At 40.9% G+C, this 22,323-nt stretch overlaps 2 protein-coding genes across 2 annotated transcripts in view; both read right to left on the bottom strand.

The window, feature by feature from the left end:
* LOC115459555 (lipoxygenase homology domain-containing protein 1) overlaps nt 1-14,878 on the bottom strand; it is a 98,245-nt gene extending 83,367 nt beyond the window's left edge. The window contains exon 1 of the mRNA XM_030189395.1: nt 14,740-14,878. Within this exon, the coding sequence (XP_030045255.1) occupies nt 14,740-14,878 (139 nt within the window). The remainder of the gene's footprint in view (nt 1-14,739) is intronic.
* A 55-nt stretch (nt 14,879-14,933) lies between these two features.
* Nucleotides 14,934-22,323, bottom strand: part of RP1 (RP1 axonemal microtubule associated) — a 102,586-nt gene continuing 95,196 nt past the window's right edge. Inside the window, exon 5 of the mRNA XM_030189299.1 lies at nt 14,934-20,265. Within this exon, the coding sequence (XP_030045159.1) occupies nt 14,934-20,265 (5,332 nt within the window). The remainder of the gene's footprint in view (nt 20,266-22,323) is intronic.

Here is a 22,323-nt window from a genome sequence, read left to right as displayed (position 1 = left end):
TGGGTTTTAAACCTGTACACTGTATTAATTACTCCTTTAAGTATATTTCTCTAGTCTGGCCAGCAGGTGGTCATGTTTATGTTTAATGATGTTACAGAGAAATGACTGTTCCTTCTTTAGTTAGCACACAGAGAAGTAACTTGCAGTGGTGTGGCCAGCTACTTTTAAAAAATGTTGCTCTGGGCTCTGATTGGCCCAGAAGCTCAAATTCAGTCTGGAAATACTGGATTTTTCTCCAGCCTCAGACTGGAAGAGAGAAAGATCTCTTCACTGAGACCCTGTGAGCGCTTATCTCTATATATAAAAGGCACCACCAACGTTCTAAATGAAGCCTCCAGCCGGAAGTGTGAAGGGGGAGAGATATCCGGTTTCCCCATGAGTGTCTGCCCTACCCTCGCTCTCTCTGTAACACAAACAGTGAAGGAAAACACAGCAAAGCACGAAATCAAATCGCTCTCTCTGTAACAGTGAAGGACTCAGAGGGGGGAGGGGAGAGAGGGCAGAAGCCCTCACTATCTCTGTAACACAAACACAGCAGGAAACTTAACACTGAAGGACTCGACTCCGAGGGGGAGGGGACAGAGAGCACAGGGGAAAGGAGAGAGGGCAGAGGGCAGGGACACACACACTCCCACATGCACACAGAAGAAAACCTTGCTAGCCTCCGTTTCATTTGCATCAGAAACGGGGCTTTTTTACTAGTATTCTATAACCTGTGAGCACCTATACTTCCTGTACTCTCCAGGCACTATTTAGGTAGTGAACAAATGTTTAGATAGTTTTATAATTGATCCATATTCAGTTACCTGTTATTGTTTACTGATTGCTCCTTTTCTGTTTCACTGTTCTAATTTTTCATGACAATAAACCTTTAGTTTATTACCTCTGTTTATCTGACCTAACTATGAATCCTGGTGGTTTGTGTGTTGGTTCTGTGAGTGCTTTCTAGGAACTGTGGGACCACAATGAGTATGGCCCCAGTAACCTAGAAATCACTGTGGAATACCTTGATAGTGGGAGACTCGCCCAGAGGTGGTTTGGACCCAGTAGGGGAGAGAACAGAATTGTGGGATGGCTGGAGGGGGAGGGTGGGGGAGGGCAGGGGAGTGGATGGTGGGGGGGGGCAAAAAAAAGGTGCCGGTACGCCGTACTGTTGCGTACCGGCACAAAAAAAGCACTGACCTTAGGATTCACTACTTTCGCCTATGTTTAATTTATATCTTGTCTTGTTTTCTGGCAGAATTGTTAGAGAGTTGAACACTTAAATTTCATGTTTTTCACTAATGACATATCAATTATTGTGTTCATGAAAGATAATCATGCCCAGGTGCAGGCGGACCTGAGCTGTGCTGGGGATAGACCCTCTAAGTGGCTGCAGGGTTAGCCCCAGGCGGCTAAGCATTTTGTGATAAGAGCTTAAGCTGATTTTTTGCATTTGAACCTATATGTGTACAATCTGCACGTAAATGCTGCTATTCTGGTCAAATGTTTGTGCCTTATTTATAGAATTATCCTGAGTCCAAGTGCCAATGAAACAAACACTTTTTATTGAACAAAGAACACCCAGCATGGTCCACATTTCACCCACCTATGGGCTGCCTCAGGGGTACAAAACTGAAAACAGCAATAAAAACACTATAATATCAATGAAACATAATACATTATAAATAAACATATGGGGGAACCATAAAAGGATATGTGCATTAAATAACCAATATATACCAAATCATATACTACTACTTAACATTTCTAAAGCGCTACTAGGGTTACGCAGCGCTGTACAATATAGACAAATATGTGAACATGCAACATAATATAATTAAAATAATTCAAAAACAGTAAAAAAAAAAAAAAAAAGTAGAATTTAGAAACAAACAAAAAACAAACAAAAGTGCTGGATGAGTCTGTGTGTGTTTCAAACCTTCATATTGTACTCAAACATGCAGTTTACTCTGGTCTCTGCCCACAACACCTCTTTGTGATCAACTCCATACAGTGTAACCTATGTAAATCATGCAAAAGTGGTTGAAACAGTAATGCTTAATGTGGTAAAAGCAATCTGATTGCAACTCTAACATAACAGTAATGGGGCTGTCAGACAATTCACAAACCCAAACGAATATGTGATATGCCCAGCAGCACTCTAAAACAAACCGATAGAAGCTTTTCAAACTATATCATACACTTCAAAAATCAATATAATGGTTTTGATTTTGTATTCTCCTAGCCATAAGAGATGCAAAAAGCATTCTTTAAAACAAGTGAACCAAATCTAGACTCGCCGTTGCTGGCAACCAAACATTATGGAATGATCTTGCTCTGACAGCATTTAGGAGCAATGTATGTTGAGAATTTTATATAGCAATTTCCAAACAACTTCTAAAATTTGTAAAAAAAAAGAACATTTATATTGATTTTTGAAATACAGTGCAATCCGCTTAAGTGCAAGGGTCTGGGACCAAAGAAATACATGCAGTTAACCGGAGCATGCACTTAACCGTTGTGACCCAAAGAAGCTTGACATCTGATAAACATATGTACAGTGCTGTTTATTATATGTACAGTATACAGTCTCCGTTAACTGACGTTATACAGTCTTCATTAACTAACGTTAGGCTTACTTGAAGTAATCAGTCATAGTCCTCTGTACACTCTTGTGACTGTGAGTTCCATAGACTACGTCTGCCAGACGGTAAAAACTTTCATAGCACTGACATCCAGTGGCCTCCAGACAGGCCCGCACAGTGTTGAGACTCTCCAGCACTCTTGCAAAAGTGACAGGAGGTTGTTGAATTTCGTCAGTATGTGCCTCACTGCTCATTTCATCATCTGTTTCATCATCAGCTGTTGCCTGCGTGTAGGTGCATATCTGGACGTCAGTGCTGTCATCAGCTGTTTGTAGATTGTAATCAATAGCTACATAGTGATTAAACTCCTCTTCAGTAACACCGGCTGGGATGTCAATAGCCTGTTCATCTGACGCGTTTGCAACAGCTGAATCTGTTTCGTCCCTCTCCGCATCCCTAACAAAGCTTGCCTGCTTGTAGCAGTTCACAAAGGTTGCCTGTGTAACATGATTCCAGGCTTCTTTCTGCATATGTAGGGAATCCAACAGTGATAGAGTACAAGCCAGTTCAACAGCACGTTTATCTTTGCCAGTCTGATCATCCATAATGCTCATCAGATGATGTAGCTCAAGAGCCCGATAATGTTTTTTGAAATTGGCTATTATGCCCTGATCCATAGGTTGGATCAGAGAGGTAGTGTTTAGTAGCAGGAAGACCACCTTGATGTTATACAGCCTGACATCATCATTGTGTGCAGCACAATTATCACAAAGCAACAAAATCTGACACTTTTGTGCCCGCATTCTAGAGTCTAACTTCTTTAGCCACTGCTTCCAAATTTCCCCAGTCATCCATGAATTTGCGTTAGCCTCGTATGACACAGGAAGTTGCTTAACATTCTTGAAGCAACAGGGATGTTTGCTCTTTCTAATGACGAGTGGTTCCAACTTCTCACTCCCATCCATATTGCAGCAAAGGAGGATCGTCAGTTGGTCCTTCAACGTTTTACTTCCTGTAGTTTCAGCTTGTTTGAATTCAAGTGTTCCATCAGAAATCATACGCCAGTAGAGGCCGTTTTTGTCAGCATTGAAAATGTCACGAGGTGCAAACTCGTTCAAAATGGTAAAAAGAACTGAAACAACCCAATTTTCAGCACCAAAGTCATCAACGTCTTGTTTCTCACCATGCTGTTTCTTGAATTTTATGTTGTTCCTCTCCTTCCATTTTTCCAACCATCCAACAGTGGCTTTGAATTAAGTTAGTCCAAGACTTTCAGCTAGCTGATTAGCTTTCTCCTTAAGCAGTGGACCACTGACAGGAAACTGTCTGCTCCTGACTTGAGAGAACCACCAAAGAAGAGCATCTTTACCTCCTCAGCTTTTCCCGCCCGTTTTTGTTTTGCTAGTCTTCCAGAAGCTGGTATTTCTGCTTCAAGATACGTGAAATTTGACTGGGATTGACACCATATTCTTTAGCAATAGATGCTTGACTTTGTTTGTTTTCTAATTTTTTTAAGAACTTCTATTCGTTCAGCCAGTGTTAAAGTCTTACAGTTGCGCGACGACAATGACTCCAGTGTACACTCTAACAACATTATTTCGCTTATTCTGCCTGTGGCAGTTAACCAATGAGATTTCAAATTTACCGCCCCTTTGTCATGCACCAATCGGCTTCCATATTCGACGTGTGCGCTTATGCAGAGTCTTTCCTGCAGAGGAGCAGTCTTAAGCCATGCATATAAGCGATCTTGCACTTATCAGTGGTGCGCTAAACCGAAGTTTGTACCCATAGAAATTGATGGCGCCAAAAACGGGACCGAAGTACGGCATGCAGTTAAACAGAGCATGCACTTATCCGATGTGCACTTAAATGGAGTGCACTATATATGGATTCTTCTGTTTGTGGCATTACTAATACATCTTAGTTTGAGCTGAATTAGGGTGAGACCATACTCAGTGGCTTTGCTCTATCAGTTCTAGATGTTGTTGATGACTGGAAAGTAATTCCACATATTTTAGAAAGGGATCATGAACAGTTATACTTATTGAAACAACAATGGCCATAGATTACGTAATTCAGAGCAAAGACTAGTCTAAAAACCTACATAAAGGGGATTGTTTTCCTGACATACATAGGGCCTCTGATGTACGCTTTTTAACAGAAAAGAGTTATCAAGTCTACCTTGCAGATCTCTTAGAAACCACATTTTGTTGAATTAAGCTATATATTATTTTACATTTACATTGCATGAAAAAAGATGTTTTATTTTTATTATGATCACACCTTAAATTTTGCAAAAGTATTTTTCTGAGACTATTTCTTTCTTTTATTTCCAATTTTTATTTTTTGTTTGTTTCTTTGTTTAGAACAGTGGTTCTCAAACCTGTGTTGGGGGATTCCTAGTCAGTCACGTTTTCTAGATATCTACACTGAATATGCATAAGAGAAATTTGCATGCAGTGGAAGCAGTGCTTGCAAATCAAGCTACTGAATATTCATTGCAGATATTGTGGGAACCTGACTGGCTGGCTTTAGAGGAAGCTTTTCAAATTCATGTTCTCTGTCTTATACAATTTCTGTGCTGCTTCATTTTCTTGTCCTGTGACTTTGTTTTTCATGCTGAAAAAAAAACATATTTTGGTCAGCTTAGAGGCTTATTTTCGAAAGAGAAGGACGCCCATCGTTCGACACAAATCGCAAGATGGGCCAAATCGGTCGGCCAAATCGGCATAATCGAAAGCCGATTTTGGGCGTCTTCAACTGCTTTCCGTCACGGGGACATCCAAAGTGTAGCGAAGGCGTGACTGGGGCATGCCAAACACATAGGTGTCCTCAGCTGATAATGGAAAAAAGAAGGGCGTCCCTGATGAACACTTGGACGACTTTACTTGGTCCTTTTTTTTTTTACGACCAAGCCACAAAAATATGCCCTAAATTACCAGATAACCACCAGAGGGAATCGGGAATGACCTCCCCTTACTCCCCCAGTGGTTACTAACCCCCTCCCACCCTCAAACAAATTCTTTAAAAAAATTTTTCTAGCCTCTATGCCAGCTTCAAATGTCATACTCAGGCCCATCGCAGCAGTATGCAGGTCCCTGGAGCAGTTTTAGTGAGTGCAATGCACTTCAGACAGGCGGACCCAGGCCCATACCCCCCCCCCCCTCCTACCTGTTACACTTGTGGTGGTAAATGTGAGCCCTCCAAAACCCACCAGAAACCTACTGTACCCACATCTAGGTGCCCCCCTTCACCCATAAGGGCTATGGTACTGGTGTAACGTTGTGGGTAGTGGGGTTTGGGGGGGCTCAGCACACACGGTAAGGGAGCTATGCACCTGGGAGCAAATTCTGAAGTCCACTACAGTGCCCCCTAGGGTGCCCGGTTGGTGTCCTGGCATGTCAGGGGGACCAGTGCACTACGAATGCTGGCTCCTCCCACAACCAAATGGCTTGGATTTGGTCGTTTCTGAGATGGGCGTCCTTAGTTTCCATTATTGCCGAAAATCAGAGACGACCATCTCTAAGGATGACCATCTCTAAGGTCGACCTAAATTTCGCAATTTGGGTGTCCCCGACCGTATTATCGAAAAGAAAGATGGGCGTCCATCTTGTTTTGATAAAACAGATTTCCCCGCCTCTGTCTGGGGACGTCCTGCGAGGATGTCCTCAGGAAAACTTGGGCATCCCTTTCGATTATGCCCCTCTTAGGGTGTCTTAAGCTCCATCTTGAAAAGATTGACTGTGGTGCATGATTTACATCACATCTGCAGATTTTATGGACTAGAGGCCAAGTGTTGTACAAGTTGAAAGAAACTTTCAGTTCTTAAAGCAGATGCAAATAACAGTTTTTCAAAAAGAGTATAAAATCAACATGGTTCAATTGTAGCTTTGATCAGATATGAACATAAAAGCGAATTACAAATTCTGGAAACAATTTTGAAAGCGTACAGTGGTGCGGAAATGTTTATGGTGAAGCATCAATTCTAGAAAGTCTTGTCTGGGCAATTTCCATACATTTTAGACAGCACTAGGCAGGAATAAGGATATTTGGTGTTCAGATTTTAAGAATATGTAAAGATGAAATGATTGTTTTATTTGTAGCACTTAAAATCCAGTGTTAGGGATTTTGAACTAGATTCAATAATGATGTATAAAAAATCATTGCCGAAAAAAACGTGCTTAGCGCTATTCTATAAACCTTGCCTAAACTTGTGTGGTTTATAGAATATGCATAGCGACTGTCTCTGTGACTAACATTTAGGCACAACCATTTGATTGCCTGTGACCCCCACCAGAGCAGGTTATATACCTGGCTCTTTACTCCCATCTCTAGGAGGCTAAGGGAAAGAAATCCACACACACACCACTAATTTAAAAAGATATATATTAAAGGCCTTTGGGAGAGAGATTGGGTCTTACGCAATGACAGTGAGCTCACCCAGAAGTGTCTCAACTCCCTTAGGTCTTCTGTTCTTATTGGCAAAAAAATATTAGGTCGTGAGTTACATGTCAACAGCTTTGTATCATAACTCACAAAATACAAACAATAGATACTTATTGATTAAGATTATATTCAGTTTCTATCAGCATTTTAAAGGGGTTCAAGGGCAAAGGTCAGACAGCTGCTATACTAATCCAGTATAAACCCTCAACATATTAGGAATAAGGAACTCTTTAAGCAATAAGCATGTTTATTTTCAGGCTATACATATGTTCTAAAATATGCAAGTTACATATGCAAGGGTACATCATTTTCAGTTCTCCTGTTCTTGCTAAAACATGTATGTTCTTAGTGACGCTGGTCAGCATCTGTTTTCAATTGCAAGCTCAACTTTGAAGTTCCATTATTGACATAAGTGTTGTTTTATATCAGCACATAAGACATAGCAGTTCCCATTTAGACTCATCACTTTGAGAACAACATTACAAGTGGGTGTACTCATTGAACAAAAGGACTCCTGATGTAGGCCATATAGGCCGAAACACAGCTGTGTCAAGTCTTGTTCATCCTTCAATAAACAGTTATTTTTATCTAGAGCGTCATCCACTTTTTTGAGTCATCTTCGCTGTTTGATGCTACATATTTCTGCGGAGATTTGTTTCTTCTGTTACACATCAACCAGCATCTGAACAGGACATTCATTACTTAAGCAAACTTAAACTGCTAGATCAGCAATGTCAAGCATTCTGTAAATAGGTTAAATGCATCTGTCTTGCTCTTTCAAAATATATTGATTTTTACATTTTAAATGCTTAACTCTTGATATTCCCTTATATCAGGGACGTAGCTACGGGTGGGCCTGGGTGGGCCCAGGCCCACCCAATCATGGCTGAGGCCCACCCAGTTCTGCCTGACCCTCCAATCAATTCTGTCTTAGGCTTAAGGAAATTGCCAGGGCTGCAGCCTCATTGGCTCTGCTCACAGCCACACATGCAGTCGGCACACAGCAAAAAAAAACAGGAGCTCTCCGCCTGCCTTGCCTTACCGCCGTTCCCTGCAGCATGCAGACCAGTGTTACAAAGAAATTTCTGCCGCCAGTGTTGCAGCTCGGCTGGAGGAGATGTGCTGGAGCCGGCTCCAGAGCTGTTTGTTATTTTTTAAAGAATTTTGGGAGCCGGTTGTTAAACTTTAACAACTGGCTCCCAACATTTGGGCTGGGGTGGCTCAGGTCCCTTTCTGGCAGCGTCAGCTCCAGCTGCCCTGTGGTGGGGACGTCTCACTCCGAATCCAACCCTCACAGCAAAACAAAAAAACAGCATGAAACCATGTGCGGGGCTGTAGCCCTACACACGCGCTGCAGGCTCCCTTCCTCCTCCCTCTCCAAAACGGGAAGTTAAATCCTGAGGGGAGGGAGGAGGAAGGAAGCCGGCAGCAGCGTGTGTAGGGCTACGGCCCCGCACATGGTTTCATATTGTTTTTTGTTTTGCCTGACACAAACAAGATTGTAGCTCAAGGTTCTTGCTTCAGCCTTCAGGCCACGGAAGTACCAGCCCGGGACTCGGAAGCCAGCAACAGTGAATGCAGGACTGCAGCTCAAAGAGGTTAGATATGTTAAGCGCGCACCCTGCTTTCAAAAGGGAAGAGGTTCCAAGTTATTCCAGAAATGGCCTGGGGCTATATTTTGTGTAGGCTGGGTCTGTTGTCAATCTCAGGTTTTGAAAAAGCATGCCTGAGTATTTGATTATGGAGCTCTCTTTTACAACCTGTATAGAAACTTTCTTTGATAAATATCCCGGGGCAATTGCACTGCTAGTTACAATAGAGTACTGTTTGTTTTCATGCAGCTTTCAGAAGCTTGCCTGCCATGACTGCTTTGTGTGTTTCATCACTTGGGATATACCTCCTGCTGATTCCTCAGAGGTTTGTCTCTTTCCCCTACCCGGCACAGCCATGGTCCCAAACAAAGCAAACAGTCCTTTGAGCTGCTGCTCCATGTTGTCGTTCTTTCATGTTGTAGCATGTTTATTTAATCTCACTTATATGTTCAAACATGCCAGCTTTTCATAGGTAGAGTAGTAAATTGTTATAAATCGTAATTAGTGTGTCATTTGGAGGAGGGGCTGTTTATAGGGACACTCTAGCACGTATTGTGTTCATGCAGAGATTTTTTTCCTCCTGGAAAGAGCCACTAAAACAGATATCATATTATCATAAATGTATTACAAATATCTGTTTTTCTATAAAGTATATATGTGGTTTATATTGATGCAGGGCAGATGTTGGGCAGACTACTTAGAAATCCATCATACCTATATACATAGTGCCCACCCATATTAGCTCCAGACCCACCCAAAATGTCAGGTCTAGCTACGCCACTGCCTTATATGGTACTGAAGCCACACCCAGTGCATCCCAGGATCAGGGGCGTAGCCAGACAGCAGATTTTGGGTGGGCCTAGGCAAGAAGTGGGTGGGCACCAAATGTTCTCTCCCCCACTCCCACACCAAAAAAATATCTCAGCTGATGGGAAAATGCTTCTCTCCAGTCTCCACCTTGGTAGTCTGCAGCAGGCATGCACTGAAAACTGAGCATGTGAAGGTGCCAGTATTGTGGAAAGCACCATTTTCATTACCATGTGCTACTGTTGGATGGGCCTGAGCCCTAAGTGGGTGGGCCTTGGCCCACCCAGGCCCACCTGTGGCTACGCCACTGCCCAGGATGCACCAGGAAGGGCAGAGTGCCGCCATTTTGAAGCTGCATTTGCAAGAGGAGGAAGTGCTTACTCCTTCCTCCTGCATCCAGGTATGAGGGGGTGAGGGAGGCTTGTGGGGGTACTAGACCACCAGGCTAATGTGGGAGAAAGAGAGGGAAAGTGTGGCTAGGGGGGGGGGGCTTCTGTTTGTGGGGTGGGGGTTGTTAGGGATTGTCACTTGCATCAAGGATCAGCCCCTTTGTGTCAGGGGATGTTGGATGGTTTCAGGGGTCTGGAGGTCCACCAGACCTCCAGCTCCTTTGTATCAGGGGTGGAGAGACCATAAACATGCAAATGCATGCTGAACAAGGTCTCGCCATTTCTCCCCAATGCCCTAGCAAACCTTATCACCAGCTCCGAGCTGGAGTAGAGTTTGCAGCGGGAGCAGCACCTTGTTTGGCATGCTGCCTGCTGAGCATTGGGGAGGAATACTAATGTTCCTTTTTAGCATGCATTTACATGCTATTAGCATTCAGAGCTGGCAACTCGTTGTTACACACACTTGCCAGCTCTGATCCTAGGGTGCAGGCAAACGTCCGGTGGTAATGGCCTCTAGCTCCCATGTTTGCCTTTGATCATCCCCCTAAAGGAACTCCATTGGGAATCAAACAGAGGTCTGCACGGGAACGAGGTTTGTGGGAATCCCGCGGAGTCCGTGGGAATCCCACGGGTTCCCCCCCCCCCCCCCTCCAGTCAGTGGGAGTGCCACGGGAATGGAACCCCGGTCAGCAGGAGTTCCGCGGGGACGGAACGGTCCATGCGGGATTCCCGTGGGGATCGCAGCACAAGGAGAGGACAAAGGACAAAGGCGCCTAACAACTGCAGCCTCTTAGAGAAATGGAACCCACACAGATATACGGATATTTTAAATCCAGCTCAGCTCCCCAAAAAATGCATTTTTAAACAACTTCCCCTGAAAAAAAAGAAAGCCGCAGGAAAGGCATTTTTCGCTTGTAAATAAAAGAGCGGTCAGACAGTACTCACCATTAGCCGAAAGGGAAGGCATTGCATGTTTCTAGCAACTGACTTTTCCCTCGCTCCCTGCAGCTGCTGGGGTCAGTGGTAGAAGAAGTTGAAGTGAAATAAAAACTCAAGCAACTAGGCTAAGCCTCAGCCTTGCTTCTGGCTGATCTCAGCCTTCTCTAGCCTGCCTGCCTGTAGAAAGTGTCCTTAAGGCTGAAGTTTATGCGCCTCTCCTCAAGGTAGCAAACTAAATGTGGGGGTTGGGTGAGGGAGAGCAAGGAGGAGGGGGGGGGGGCAGATCTCCAGCCCAGGTGCCTTTTTGGTTGTAGGTCTGCTCTCTAGTTGGAGGAGGAGGAGAGGAGCTGGACATCCTCCTCCAGCTACAGGAGGGGGGTGATACCTTCAGTTTGTGGTAGGCAGGTTCCTTCAAATGTGAGCTACAGGGCTGCTTAACCCTCTCTGCACTTGGGAGGAGCTGAGGGAAAGGTTACGGGACATGAACAAGGGATGCAAACAAAGCCCTTCGTTTACCATTGGGTTTGAGAAGCTGCATTTTGCAGCTTTTTATGCTGCCCTCTGCATTTTTTTTTTTACAGCTTCTAGGCTAGAATTACAAATGCCTGCAAGTGACTGGCAGCAAACAGGGGATGCTGGGCTTAGTGTACAGTTGCACCCAACACAAAATTACCTAAAATGAGCATTCTCCTAACCCCTGGCACAGTCATACCAGGAAGAAAAGTGCAAATGTTAGAAACCTGCCCTTCTTTAATGACTAGCAATTGATAACAGGTAGTAATAAAATCTAATACTAAATAACCTACAGTGTTCTCCCCCCCCCCCCCCACACCTTTTTTTTCTGAGTACATCATTTGAAATCACCACCTGTATTTGGTCCACCCTGCTGTTTTTTTATGGGGACGGGTGGGGATGGAGGAGATCACTCACGGGGACGGAGGAGATCACTCACGGGGACGGGTGGGGACGGAGGAGATTACTAACGGGGATGGGCGGGGCCGGAGGAGATTACTCACGGGGATGGGCGGGGATGGAGGAGATCACTCACGGGGATGGGCGGGGGTGGAGAAGATCACTCACGGGGACGGGCGGAGACGGAGGAGATTACTCACGGGGACGGGCGGGGACGGGTTAGATTCTGGCAGGGATGAGCGGGGACGGGTTTGATTCTGGCGGGGATGGGTCGCATTTCTGTCCCCGTGCAACTCTCTAGAATCAAACCTGGTTCCACTGATTCTTAAGCCACTGCATTAACCATTAAGCAGCTACTCTTCTCATTTGCATGTATATATCGCTTACAAGCATAAAACCCAATTTTAGAAAGCCAGCATTTACACATGTATAACCGCACTATGTGTAGACTGGAAAGGGACATGGTTTGAGCATGGCTTGGGTGAAACTAAAATCTATACGTGTATTCCCCATTTCAGAAAGGTTATGCATGTGTATGTCCCAATATATCGCTGTCAGGATGTACAGCTGGTCTCTTGCAGCATATGTAGAATTGTAAAAAGTGTGTGTATGGGCACAGGAGAAATTAAGGGAGTTCTCCCTCTTATTTCTTCCCTTCAATTTTAAAACAAATAAGGACTGGGGCCTCTCTTGTTAATTAGCGTTGTGTATACATGTAGGTTTTCAAAATGGCAAACATAAGTGGAAAACTAGCCTAATGGTTATAGCACCAGGTTGAAAACCAGGGGGACCCCAGTTCAAACCCTAGTGTGGATCCTTGTGATCATGGGTTGGTCATTTCACTCTCCATTGCTTCTGGTACAAACTTAGGCTGAGGGCTTTCCTGGGACAGCCAAATTCCTATTGTACCTGAATGTGATCAATGGAAAAAGAAACGTTTATGTTTGTTTATTAACCACTTAACTTTTATCAAACAAAGCGATTCACAATTCATAAAATACAATAAAATAATAATTAAAAAAACAAAAAACAAACAAACAAACAAAAAAAAAGAACTCCATTAGTATAATAGGAAAGCCTAGGACATCCATACAAGAAATCTTTCATTCACTACAGGCTTAATCTTCCTCCTGAGTCTTGTGTCCCACAGAAACGGCACTACCTCCCACTAGTATATTTTATTACTGCATTCAAAGACAGCATCAAAAGCTTGTTTAAAGAATAACAAAGCCTTAAATCTGTTGACTTTGCTTCAGCCTGTATAGTACCTGGCAGATTATTCCATAAGGAAGGTGCAATATTTTTTTAAAAAGCCTTGGACTGGGTAGATACCATCTAGCCCTTTTTGGATTCGAAAGAGTGCAGACTTCTAAGAGGTGTATAAGGAAGTCAATGAATATAAATAACCTGGATTCTAACAAGCAACTATTGACACTAATTGGCATTAGAACATAAGAACATAAGAATAGCCATACTGGGTCAGACCAATGGTCCATCTAGACCGGTATCCTACTTCCAATAGTGCTCAATCCAAGTCAATAATTATTTATTTATTTATTTGTTGCATTTGTACCTCACATTTTCCCACCTATTTGCAAGCTCAATGTGGCTTACATAGTACCGTCAAAGGCGTTTGCCCAGTCGGTGGATAGCAAATACAAAGTTGTATAGAAACCCAATTAGTAGCAACATTAATAATAATTTACGCAAACAGCCGTCTAAGCATATTCTATAATGTGATGTGTAAATTCTAAGACATAGTTGAAAAGGGAGTGTGGCCATGGGCTTGGAATGGGCAAGTCTAAAATCTATGTGCGCTGTTACAGAATACACCTGGTCCACACCTAATTTAGGTGTCAGGATTTACACCAAGTTTTACTTGGTGCAACTGCCTGTGAGTAAACTTAGTTGTGCGGATGGGTGCTTGGTGTATTTTTTTTTTTGTTACATTTGTACCCCGTGCTTTCCCACTAATGGCAGGCTCAATGCAGCTTACATGGGGCAATGGAGGGTTAAGTGACTTGCCCAGAGTCACAAGGAGCTGCCTGTGCCTGATGTGGGAATTGAACTCAGTTCCTCAGTTCCCCAGGACCAAAGTCCACCACCCTAACCACTAGGCCACTCCTACACTCCTATAAACCACGCAGAAATTTAGGCTTATTCTATAAAGTATGTCTAAATTAAGACCTACTTTATAAAATATGCTTAGGCGTATTTCATTTCAGCGCCAATTTTTTAGGTGTGATATATAGAATCTAGTGCAATACACTTAGGGTTAGATTCTATTTAGGACACCTAAAAGATCACTGCTGAAAAAAAAAATACACTTAGGCATATTCTATACAACTATGCCTAAAGTTAGGTGCTGTTTATAGAATACGTCTAAATGTAGGCATTGTTTATAGAATATGCCCAGCACCCATTTCCTGTGACTATATTTCGTCGCAGCCATTTACGCCAATTAAAACCTGGTATAAATGCTGACACCTAAGTTACGTGCAGAATGGGCATATTCTATAACACCATGCATAAATTCTAGGGACACCCATGCCTCTCCCATGGTCGCACCTTTTTTCAGATCTGCATCTTAGAATTTACACACATCACTTTATAGAATATGCTTAGACAGTTATGTGAATAAATTCTAATTAAAGCCAATTAGTGGCAATAATTGTTTGCTAAGTGACAATTATCGGCACTGATTGGCTTATTAAGCCAATTAAGTTGCACATGCAAAACAGAATACAATCAGATTTGCATGCACAATTTAAGTCACATTATATAGAATTTGGGGGTTTATGGGCTAAAGTCAATAACTTAAAATTTTACCCTATATGAAATTTAAAATGTTTGGGGTAATGTGATCATATATTCTACCATTGTCCAACACTATATAGATAGCCATCATATTACATGCACAATCAAATACACGTGCTCTTGTATATATATTAGAAAAGGCTCTACACCAGCAGATCCTTTTTTAAAATAATGCTGACCTGGATGTATCAATTCAAAGTTTTACATACTATCTAATGTGGGGCTGTATATCTTCTTCATTGCAGTTTTCTGTGTCACTTTTAGCATTACCTAATTTAGGTATTGTTTCTTTTTCAGAAGGAGTGATATTGTAATCCTCACAATTTTCAGAAGATTCTCTATCTGAATGCCGCAGGGAAGTTACTCTACTAGAAGTCTGGCTGGAATGACAGCTCTTTGATGGTCTCATTAATAAGTATTTACTTGTGTTTGTGACAATGTTATTTGAGCTTCTTCTGGACCTCTTACACCCATCTACTTACTGCGTAGCATGATAAATTGTTATTTACATCTATTACTGTTCTATACAAAATTTGCTCAGATTGGTTATTTCTGTACTTGTTGTTACTTTTCAGGGTTAAATTCATATTTTTAGTAGCTAAGAACCACCTTTTCAATGGGATAAGATGCCTCTCATCTGCAAGTTCTTCAATTGTTTTTGAATCATCTCCATCTTGTAGTGATAATCCATTTTGGCCATAATTACCTCTGGTAATAAAATCTAGCATTTTGTTGTAATGTAGTCTTTGAAATATGCAGTTGGTATGTTCATTAATAGAGATGCAGTCTATATTGTTGTTTTTATCTCTCTGTAAATTATTGTATGATTGTAACAGACTAGATTTTTTTTCGGTCTGATGGTATACACCCAGCTGGTTCTCAAAGTCAGATGCTTTGCAATAGGCAAATCCTCTGCCTTCCTCGTCCAGTGGCTTGATGATCACTAGCAAGATCGGGCAGTGCTGACCACAAATAAAATGAAGCTTATCTAAAGAATCCTGCTCCTTAACTTGATCCTTGTTTGTGTGGTGAGCATTAGAAAGTTGATCATCATTGGGCTGCCTACCTAGGGGATGTACCTTGTTGCCAGGTAATCTGAATTCTACTGTGGTAAAGGCTGGAATCCTTGCAATATTTTGTAAGGAAGATGTACGTATTTCTTCTGAACAATCATCATTTTCCTTCCTTTGAGTAAGTGATATTGAATTGCTGCCAGCAAATTTACTTTTGCCATTAGTTCCTTGTAAATTGTCATTAAAAGGCTCAGGATCACTACCATGAGGCATATTGAAGTAGTTATACCTGAACTGATGGGGCCTAACCATGTCTTCCAGTTCTGAAGAGGATACTTCAGCAAGCGGGTGATATTGATTTCCACATTTTGAATATGAAACATCATCGCTACTATTGTCAAACACTGTGTCCACTGATATTGTCTCTAAGTTGTTTTCAGGAGGGGATCTCCTTACCAGGTGATTTTCATTAAGGAGCCACCTCCCCTTATCTATTAGCACTCCATTATTTTTTTCTATACATTCATCAGCCTTACAGTGTTGCTTTGTACAATGTCCACCTATATCATCTATTGGTGATAGTCCTCTGTCTGAAATGGTCTGAAATAATGAAAAGCAAGTATTGTCAGCACTTCCTGTATTGCACTTTTGTTTTTGTTCTTTATGATGTGCTTCTGAAATAATAGAAGGTCTTGAAATATTCTCTATACATTGAGACTCATGTTCTTGAGATACAGAGGGCCTTCCCTTAAATTCCAGATCAACAGATACATAGGAGTCCCTTGGGAAACTTTTAGATAGTATCACAGATTCTTCTTTATGGGAAACCTTTAAGCTAGCTTCCGCTTTTCCATAAAGTCTTTCAATAGTTCTTTTAACATGACCGATCTTAAATTGCGTTTGACAAGTTGATTCTGCTCCACTTTCAGCGTTTCTTTCACTAGATTGCCTAAATGTATAATCACCAGTCCCACTTCCTTCACTGTCTGATCTGTAGTCTGAACTTGGATGTTGAAAACATTTCTTGGATTCAAAAACAGTACCTGAATATTTTCTCCGTTCCATTTCTTGTACTATCTTTTTAACTTTTGGTTTCTTATCTATTGTGTCAGTTTCCTTTTCTTTACTTGATTCACAGCAGGAAAATAAAGAGAATGATGTAAAAGAACAGTTCCCTAAAGTTTCATTATAAATGCTATTCTTTTCTTCTTCATTTCCAAATTCTTTTTCATGTTCATATATTGGGAAGATATTATCATTACACTTTTGATTATCTTTCAGTTTGTTCTTTTCTCTTGTTGATCTTTCAGTATATATTTTCCTATCATTTTCATTGTTATCGTAAGGAGCTGTACCTTTGTCATCTGTGGATGCAAATGTCTCCAGTTCTACTGGATGAATTTGCTCCCCAGAATTTACACCATTATTATTTGAGTTTTCATCTTCAGTGGTTATTCTTTGTTGAACATCCTCCGGCATTTCTCCTTCCAAAAAGAATGTGTTCATACACCTATGCTGGGATTCCAGTTGAAAATTAACAGTTTCACAGGTTTCATTTTTCTCCGTAACTTCTGCATTTGAAATAGAGACATATTTTAGTTTATCCCCAACAGTACCTTTTCTGTTAAAGAGTGTCTTAAATGCACACAGATTTTCAGAATCCTTGGAACCTGCTGGCATTACGATACTTTTTTGGAGGTCATTGAATCTCTCTGATTCTACCTCTTGTTCTTGAGTTTTATCGTGCTTTTCTCCATTATCAAAGTTATTTTCATTTTTCATTTTGCATAGGTTGTCATTTTCACAGAATTGTGAAACATTGTTAGTTTCCTTTGCAGATGTATTTTCAGGCCAACAAGCGGAGTCTTTACATTTTTCATGGTGATTCACTGTCAATTCTTGCAAATTCAACACAGCAGCCTTCAAGTCATGAGCTTCTTCTAAGAGTGACATGTGTTTAAGAGATTGCAGCAGTGTAAATATTTCAGAGAATCTACCATTGCTCCCGGGTATGTCTTCTAGTAAGGTAGCTAAACTTTCTTTCAGATTTAGTATTGCACACCAAGCAAGAACTAACTTTGAGGAAGAATTAACTGCTGTAGGGGGAACTGATGATAGATCAGGAAGACTAAATGATTTCTCAAGACTTTTACAATAAGTTTTCCTAAATTTGATGCTATAAAAAGAAGAGGTTTTCAGTTGGCCCAGCAACAAGTCAGAGACACAATCCTTCGATGCGTCAGTCATGGTACTTGCTGTGCTAGTAAATAATTCAGTTTTGGCTTGGACAGCAACATCAGCATTTTGCTTTCTCGGAGATGCGCTCCTACCATGAATGCCAAATGTCAGCCTGTTTTTCATTTTCACAATTCCATCCACTTCATTAAACAACTGATCTTCAGAATTTGTACTCTGCTGGAAGTCTGAGGGCAGTGGATGCTCATTTCTTTCCATAACATTAGCAGTTGTACTCATCACAGAGCCAACCTGCCTCCCAGAGAACTCTTTGACTGATTTGTTTTCGGCACTTTCTATTTTGGTGATGGACTGTGCTGGCTCATTAACCAGATTACATTTAGTTGGATTGTATTCAATTTTATGCATTTTACTTTCAATCATGAACGTAGGCTTCTCATCCAAAGCAGTATTGACAACATCATGAATGATGCTGCTGCTCTCTGCAGGTTCATCTTTCCTGTTTAATGGAACTAAAGTATTTGGAAATCTGCTTTGTACATAGCTTTCTAGTGAATGATGAGTAATCTTAGGTGCAATATCAACTGCATTTTCTCTATTTACAGTTTTGCTTTTGCTTTCGAACATGTTTGAATCATTTTTATTCTTTCTGTGTTTATTCTGGGTTTGTAAAGAGTTCTGCAAATCGCTTTTCAGTGCACTGCAATTTTCCATTCCATTCAGGGTGCTTTCTATCAATGAGGATCCATTTGCTGTCTCTGTAAAATTAACATGAAAAGCCATATTACTTTTATTGTTGAAATGGCATTTATGTTCTTCTTCAGTGTTCAAATTATATTTAATTTCATTTTTCTGATAAGATTTCTTTTCTGCATTGTTTTCACTTTTCAGTGGCACAGATAAACTTATTTTCTTAATGGATCTGGGTTTTATTGTGGCCATCTGTTTGTCACCGCTTGCTTTTTTGGTAATACATAAATCATTGTGTTTCCCAGTCATATACACCTGTGGACACTGGCCCTTTTTAAAGGAGATGTGGTTTAAGCTTCTAGATGTTGGTGCTCCTTCACCATAATTTTCTTTGCAAAGATTTCCTGTGCTTTTGAGAGAAAATGCATGCATATCCGTGCTTTCCATTCTGGATCTTTGATTACCTCCACTAAGGATTGAGTTAGGCAGCACAATCTCATGCTTGCCGGTTCCTTCTCCAATAGATGTCCTGGCTTGCTGACTCTGGACTTTCTTTGCTAGTTGATCCATTTGAATATTTTGGGTTTTGCTCCTCTTCCTGTTATTACTGAAAGAAGCTTTAGACTTAATACCTCCATCATTTTCTAAACTATTACTGAGCTGCCTTGACCTATGTCGACTAACAGATGATCCTATAGTTGTGGTTGACTCGGAAGTTTCATTAGAACTTGATTGTGTTTCTATTTGTATTATATTATTTCCTAAACTCTGGACAGAAAGCACACAATCAAAAGGAATGTTTTTATTTTGGGGTTTAGGGGACTCTGAACAATTAGCCGCACTATTTCTTGATCTCTTCAGTTCTCTAGCTTCACAGGAGTCAGAATGAAAACATTCAGCATTGGTTGAAAGAGGCCTGACATTCTGTTCAATCTTTACAGAGGGTATGTAATTTGATCTTAAATTATTACTATCTTCTCTTTCAACTGACCTATTCACTATTGCCAGAGAAACCTCTTCATCATGGATCATATCCGATCTATTCTGACTGTTGGCTTTTATTAGATCATTTGTCATTTCTTCTTCTTCCATACCATCCATAGAATACTTCACAATACTGATATTTTTCTTGTGTTCTAGGTTGCTACTAGTTGATGGAATTTGGCAATCCGATTGATTGACTGTACAATGGTCAGTTCTCCTTTTGTGATCTTTTATTTCCTCACTGTAGGAAAACTGCCTTGAGTTATCTTGAAATTGTCCTTCTGACACCAGAGTTTCCAACACTTTGACTGAAGCCTGCTTTTGTCGTACTGTTCGAGGCCAGGGTGTTGGTGGTCTGTGCAAGCAAGGTTTTTCTTTATTCTCAGACAACATAGTGCTTGTGTCAGTAGATTTGGGGGAATTCAGACAGATATCAGAAGCATAAGCTTCCGAACCAGAATCAGAGTGTTTGACTGTGGTTTCCACCAGCTTTTCTGGCTCACTGCTTATATCATAATTTTCTAAGCAAAGCATGTTATCATTTCCTTTATGTGCTAAATTAATTAGATCAGATAACTGATTTCCTGAGTCCTTCATAGAACTGAAGATGTTGCAGTTTTTGTCAGCAAAACTGGAATGACTGACCTTGGTTGTCCATTGGATGGTTTCTTCTTCTTTTAGCTTGAATCGAACCTTCATTTCGACCATCATACTGCCGTCTGGATTCACATGAACAGACTTCTCTATGTCATCTTGAAAGGGTATCAGAAACAATTCTGCACCATTGTGTGGGAGAGCATCAGTTGCATTCACAAAAGTATCAGGTTGATAGGAAAAATCTAAAGTGTTATCATTGCTGTCTATTTTGTTGGATGGAAGAGAATGAACATGGGATGTTGAACTAGGGACAATTCTACTCTCTGTTGTGAATAATGAGATTCAAAGCATCCACAACCATAGTATAGATGAAAATAAGATACCATGTAAAAGCATCCACAGGAAGAAAAAGCAGCAGAAAGGAATATAAAGAAGAAAGAAAAACAATCTGATTAGTGGAGGACACAACAAAAACTTATGAAGATAATAGAAATAATTACAAATGCTAGAACTTTAGAAGCAAAAAATCCCATTGTTTACATTGTTTCACCAGGATGCCTATGTACTAATCTTTTTTTTAGGTGTTATACACTGCTACTTTAAAAAACCTAGAGGTTAATATTCAGCCCATGACAGTAAGCAGCTTGTAAGTCGCTCATAGCTGCGGGATAAACTAACCCCAGATATTCAATGCCAGGGCATATATGGCTCCCAGCATTGAATATATAGGTATCTGCACTGACCCAAAAGGTAACTGGGTACCAGCCAATATTCAGACTGGTGCCTGGTTAGTTCAGCACATAAAGGGATCCTTTTACCAAGCTGTGCTAAAAAGTGACCGGCGCTGGTGTCAGCTTATGGGTTTTCCATGCACTACGGCCACTTTGAGTGTTGTGGTAAAATGACTGCCTTTCCAAATTTTTTTGTAATCTCCATGTGCTAATTTCCCCATTAACACGTGGCCATTACTGCAGGATCCCTTACTGCCACCTATTTAGGAGGCGGTAAGGGCTCCCATGCTACTCCTGAGCTAATTGAGTAGCAAGTGATAATGTGCCCTTGCTTTCCAATTAGTGCAGGCATACCTACTCTCCACCCATGGGCATGCCTCCAGTACTGGAAAAGTGCAGGATTAACATGCGCTAAGCGATAAACTACTGTGGGACGCCTCAGCACATCCTGCAATAGTACCCTTTAGTACAGAGTTGGCCTGCATTAGGCCTACCACGCCTTAGTATAAAGGCCCCAAAGTTAGGACAGCCTTTTTGTTCTCCTAACTTTATGCATTTACTTAGACAGAGGACTGAATATTGCCAGTAACTGGATAAGTTGTGGCTCCACACAAACTCCGTCCGTGGACCACCCCTAGCCTAGCTAGTTAGTAAGTAAAGATATTCAGCAGCATTACCTGGTTAATGTCACCTGCTCTGTGAACTTCACACAGTTTATCCAATTAACCCTTTTTATTTGTAGTCGTGTATGCTGAGGCCTAAACTGTATTTAGCCCACAGAGTACAGAGTGAACATAAGAAAACATCATCCTTAGAAAGGTGTTACCGAATGAAAACAGTTAAGGTATGATTTGATATCTGTAAGGAGAATCAATCACTAAGAGGTTTTGACTAAATTAAATCTTTACTTTTCTAATGTCAGATAATTTATTTATCTGTCTAGTTCAGACTTCAGATATAAATCTATTGGTTTTCAATAAATACCTTTAAAAATATCTTTACATCTCAGAAGATAACTTTCAGGGACAATATCATGTCAGTTCCTATTTCAGTTACCTCAACCCACTGAAAGGCTATTAATATTAAATGCACTTTTCAGAATAAAATATATATATTTTTAAATAGTATTCTAACTATTCTTTACCTTAGCTACTATCAATTAGTTCAGAATGAACTATGAAGCACAGCTTTTCTCTCTCAGAAGAGAAATTAAAACCTCTGAAGTTCAGTATAAACCTCTATAAAATCTCAGTACTCTCAGTAAACTATTCTCAATCACTCTTTTATTATTACACTCAAACTTTCTCATATATTCTTTCCTTTCAGACCTCTCACACAGAAACATCAAGAAGCAGGTCTTCTCTCATCAAAGTCTTCCCTTGCTCTCTCTCCAACTGTCACTAATTAGATCCCTTACTAGAGCAGTGCAGCCAATTAGAAAGCTCCTTTTTAAATCAGATTTCCATATTGACATTCCATTGTACATTTTAGGTTAGAAAGTATATAAAACCTTCAATTTTGGATTTAAATTACATAGTTCAGGTCAGAGCAATGCCCTAACATTTGTTCTAAAACAAAAAAAAAACAAAAAGGCACACAACTGCTTACAAAACAGTAGATAAAAAACAACAAAGCAGTGGAAT

This window comes from Microcaecilia unicolor, chromosome 1, assembly GCF_901765095.1.
Source record: "Microcaecilia unicolor chromosome 1, aMicUni1.1, whole genome shotgun sequence".
NCBI lineage: Eukaryota > Metazoa > Chordata > Amphibia > Gymnophiona > Siphonopidae > Microcaecilia > Microcaecilia unicolor.
The sequence above is the reverse complement of the archived record's forward strand: the minus strand, read 5'-3'. Positions and strand labels throughout refer to the sequence as shown.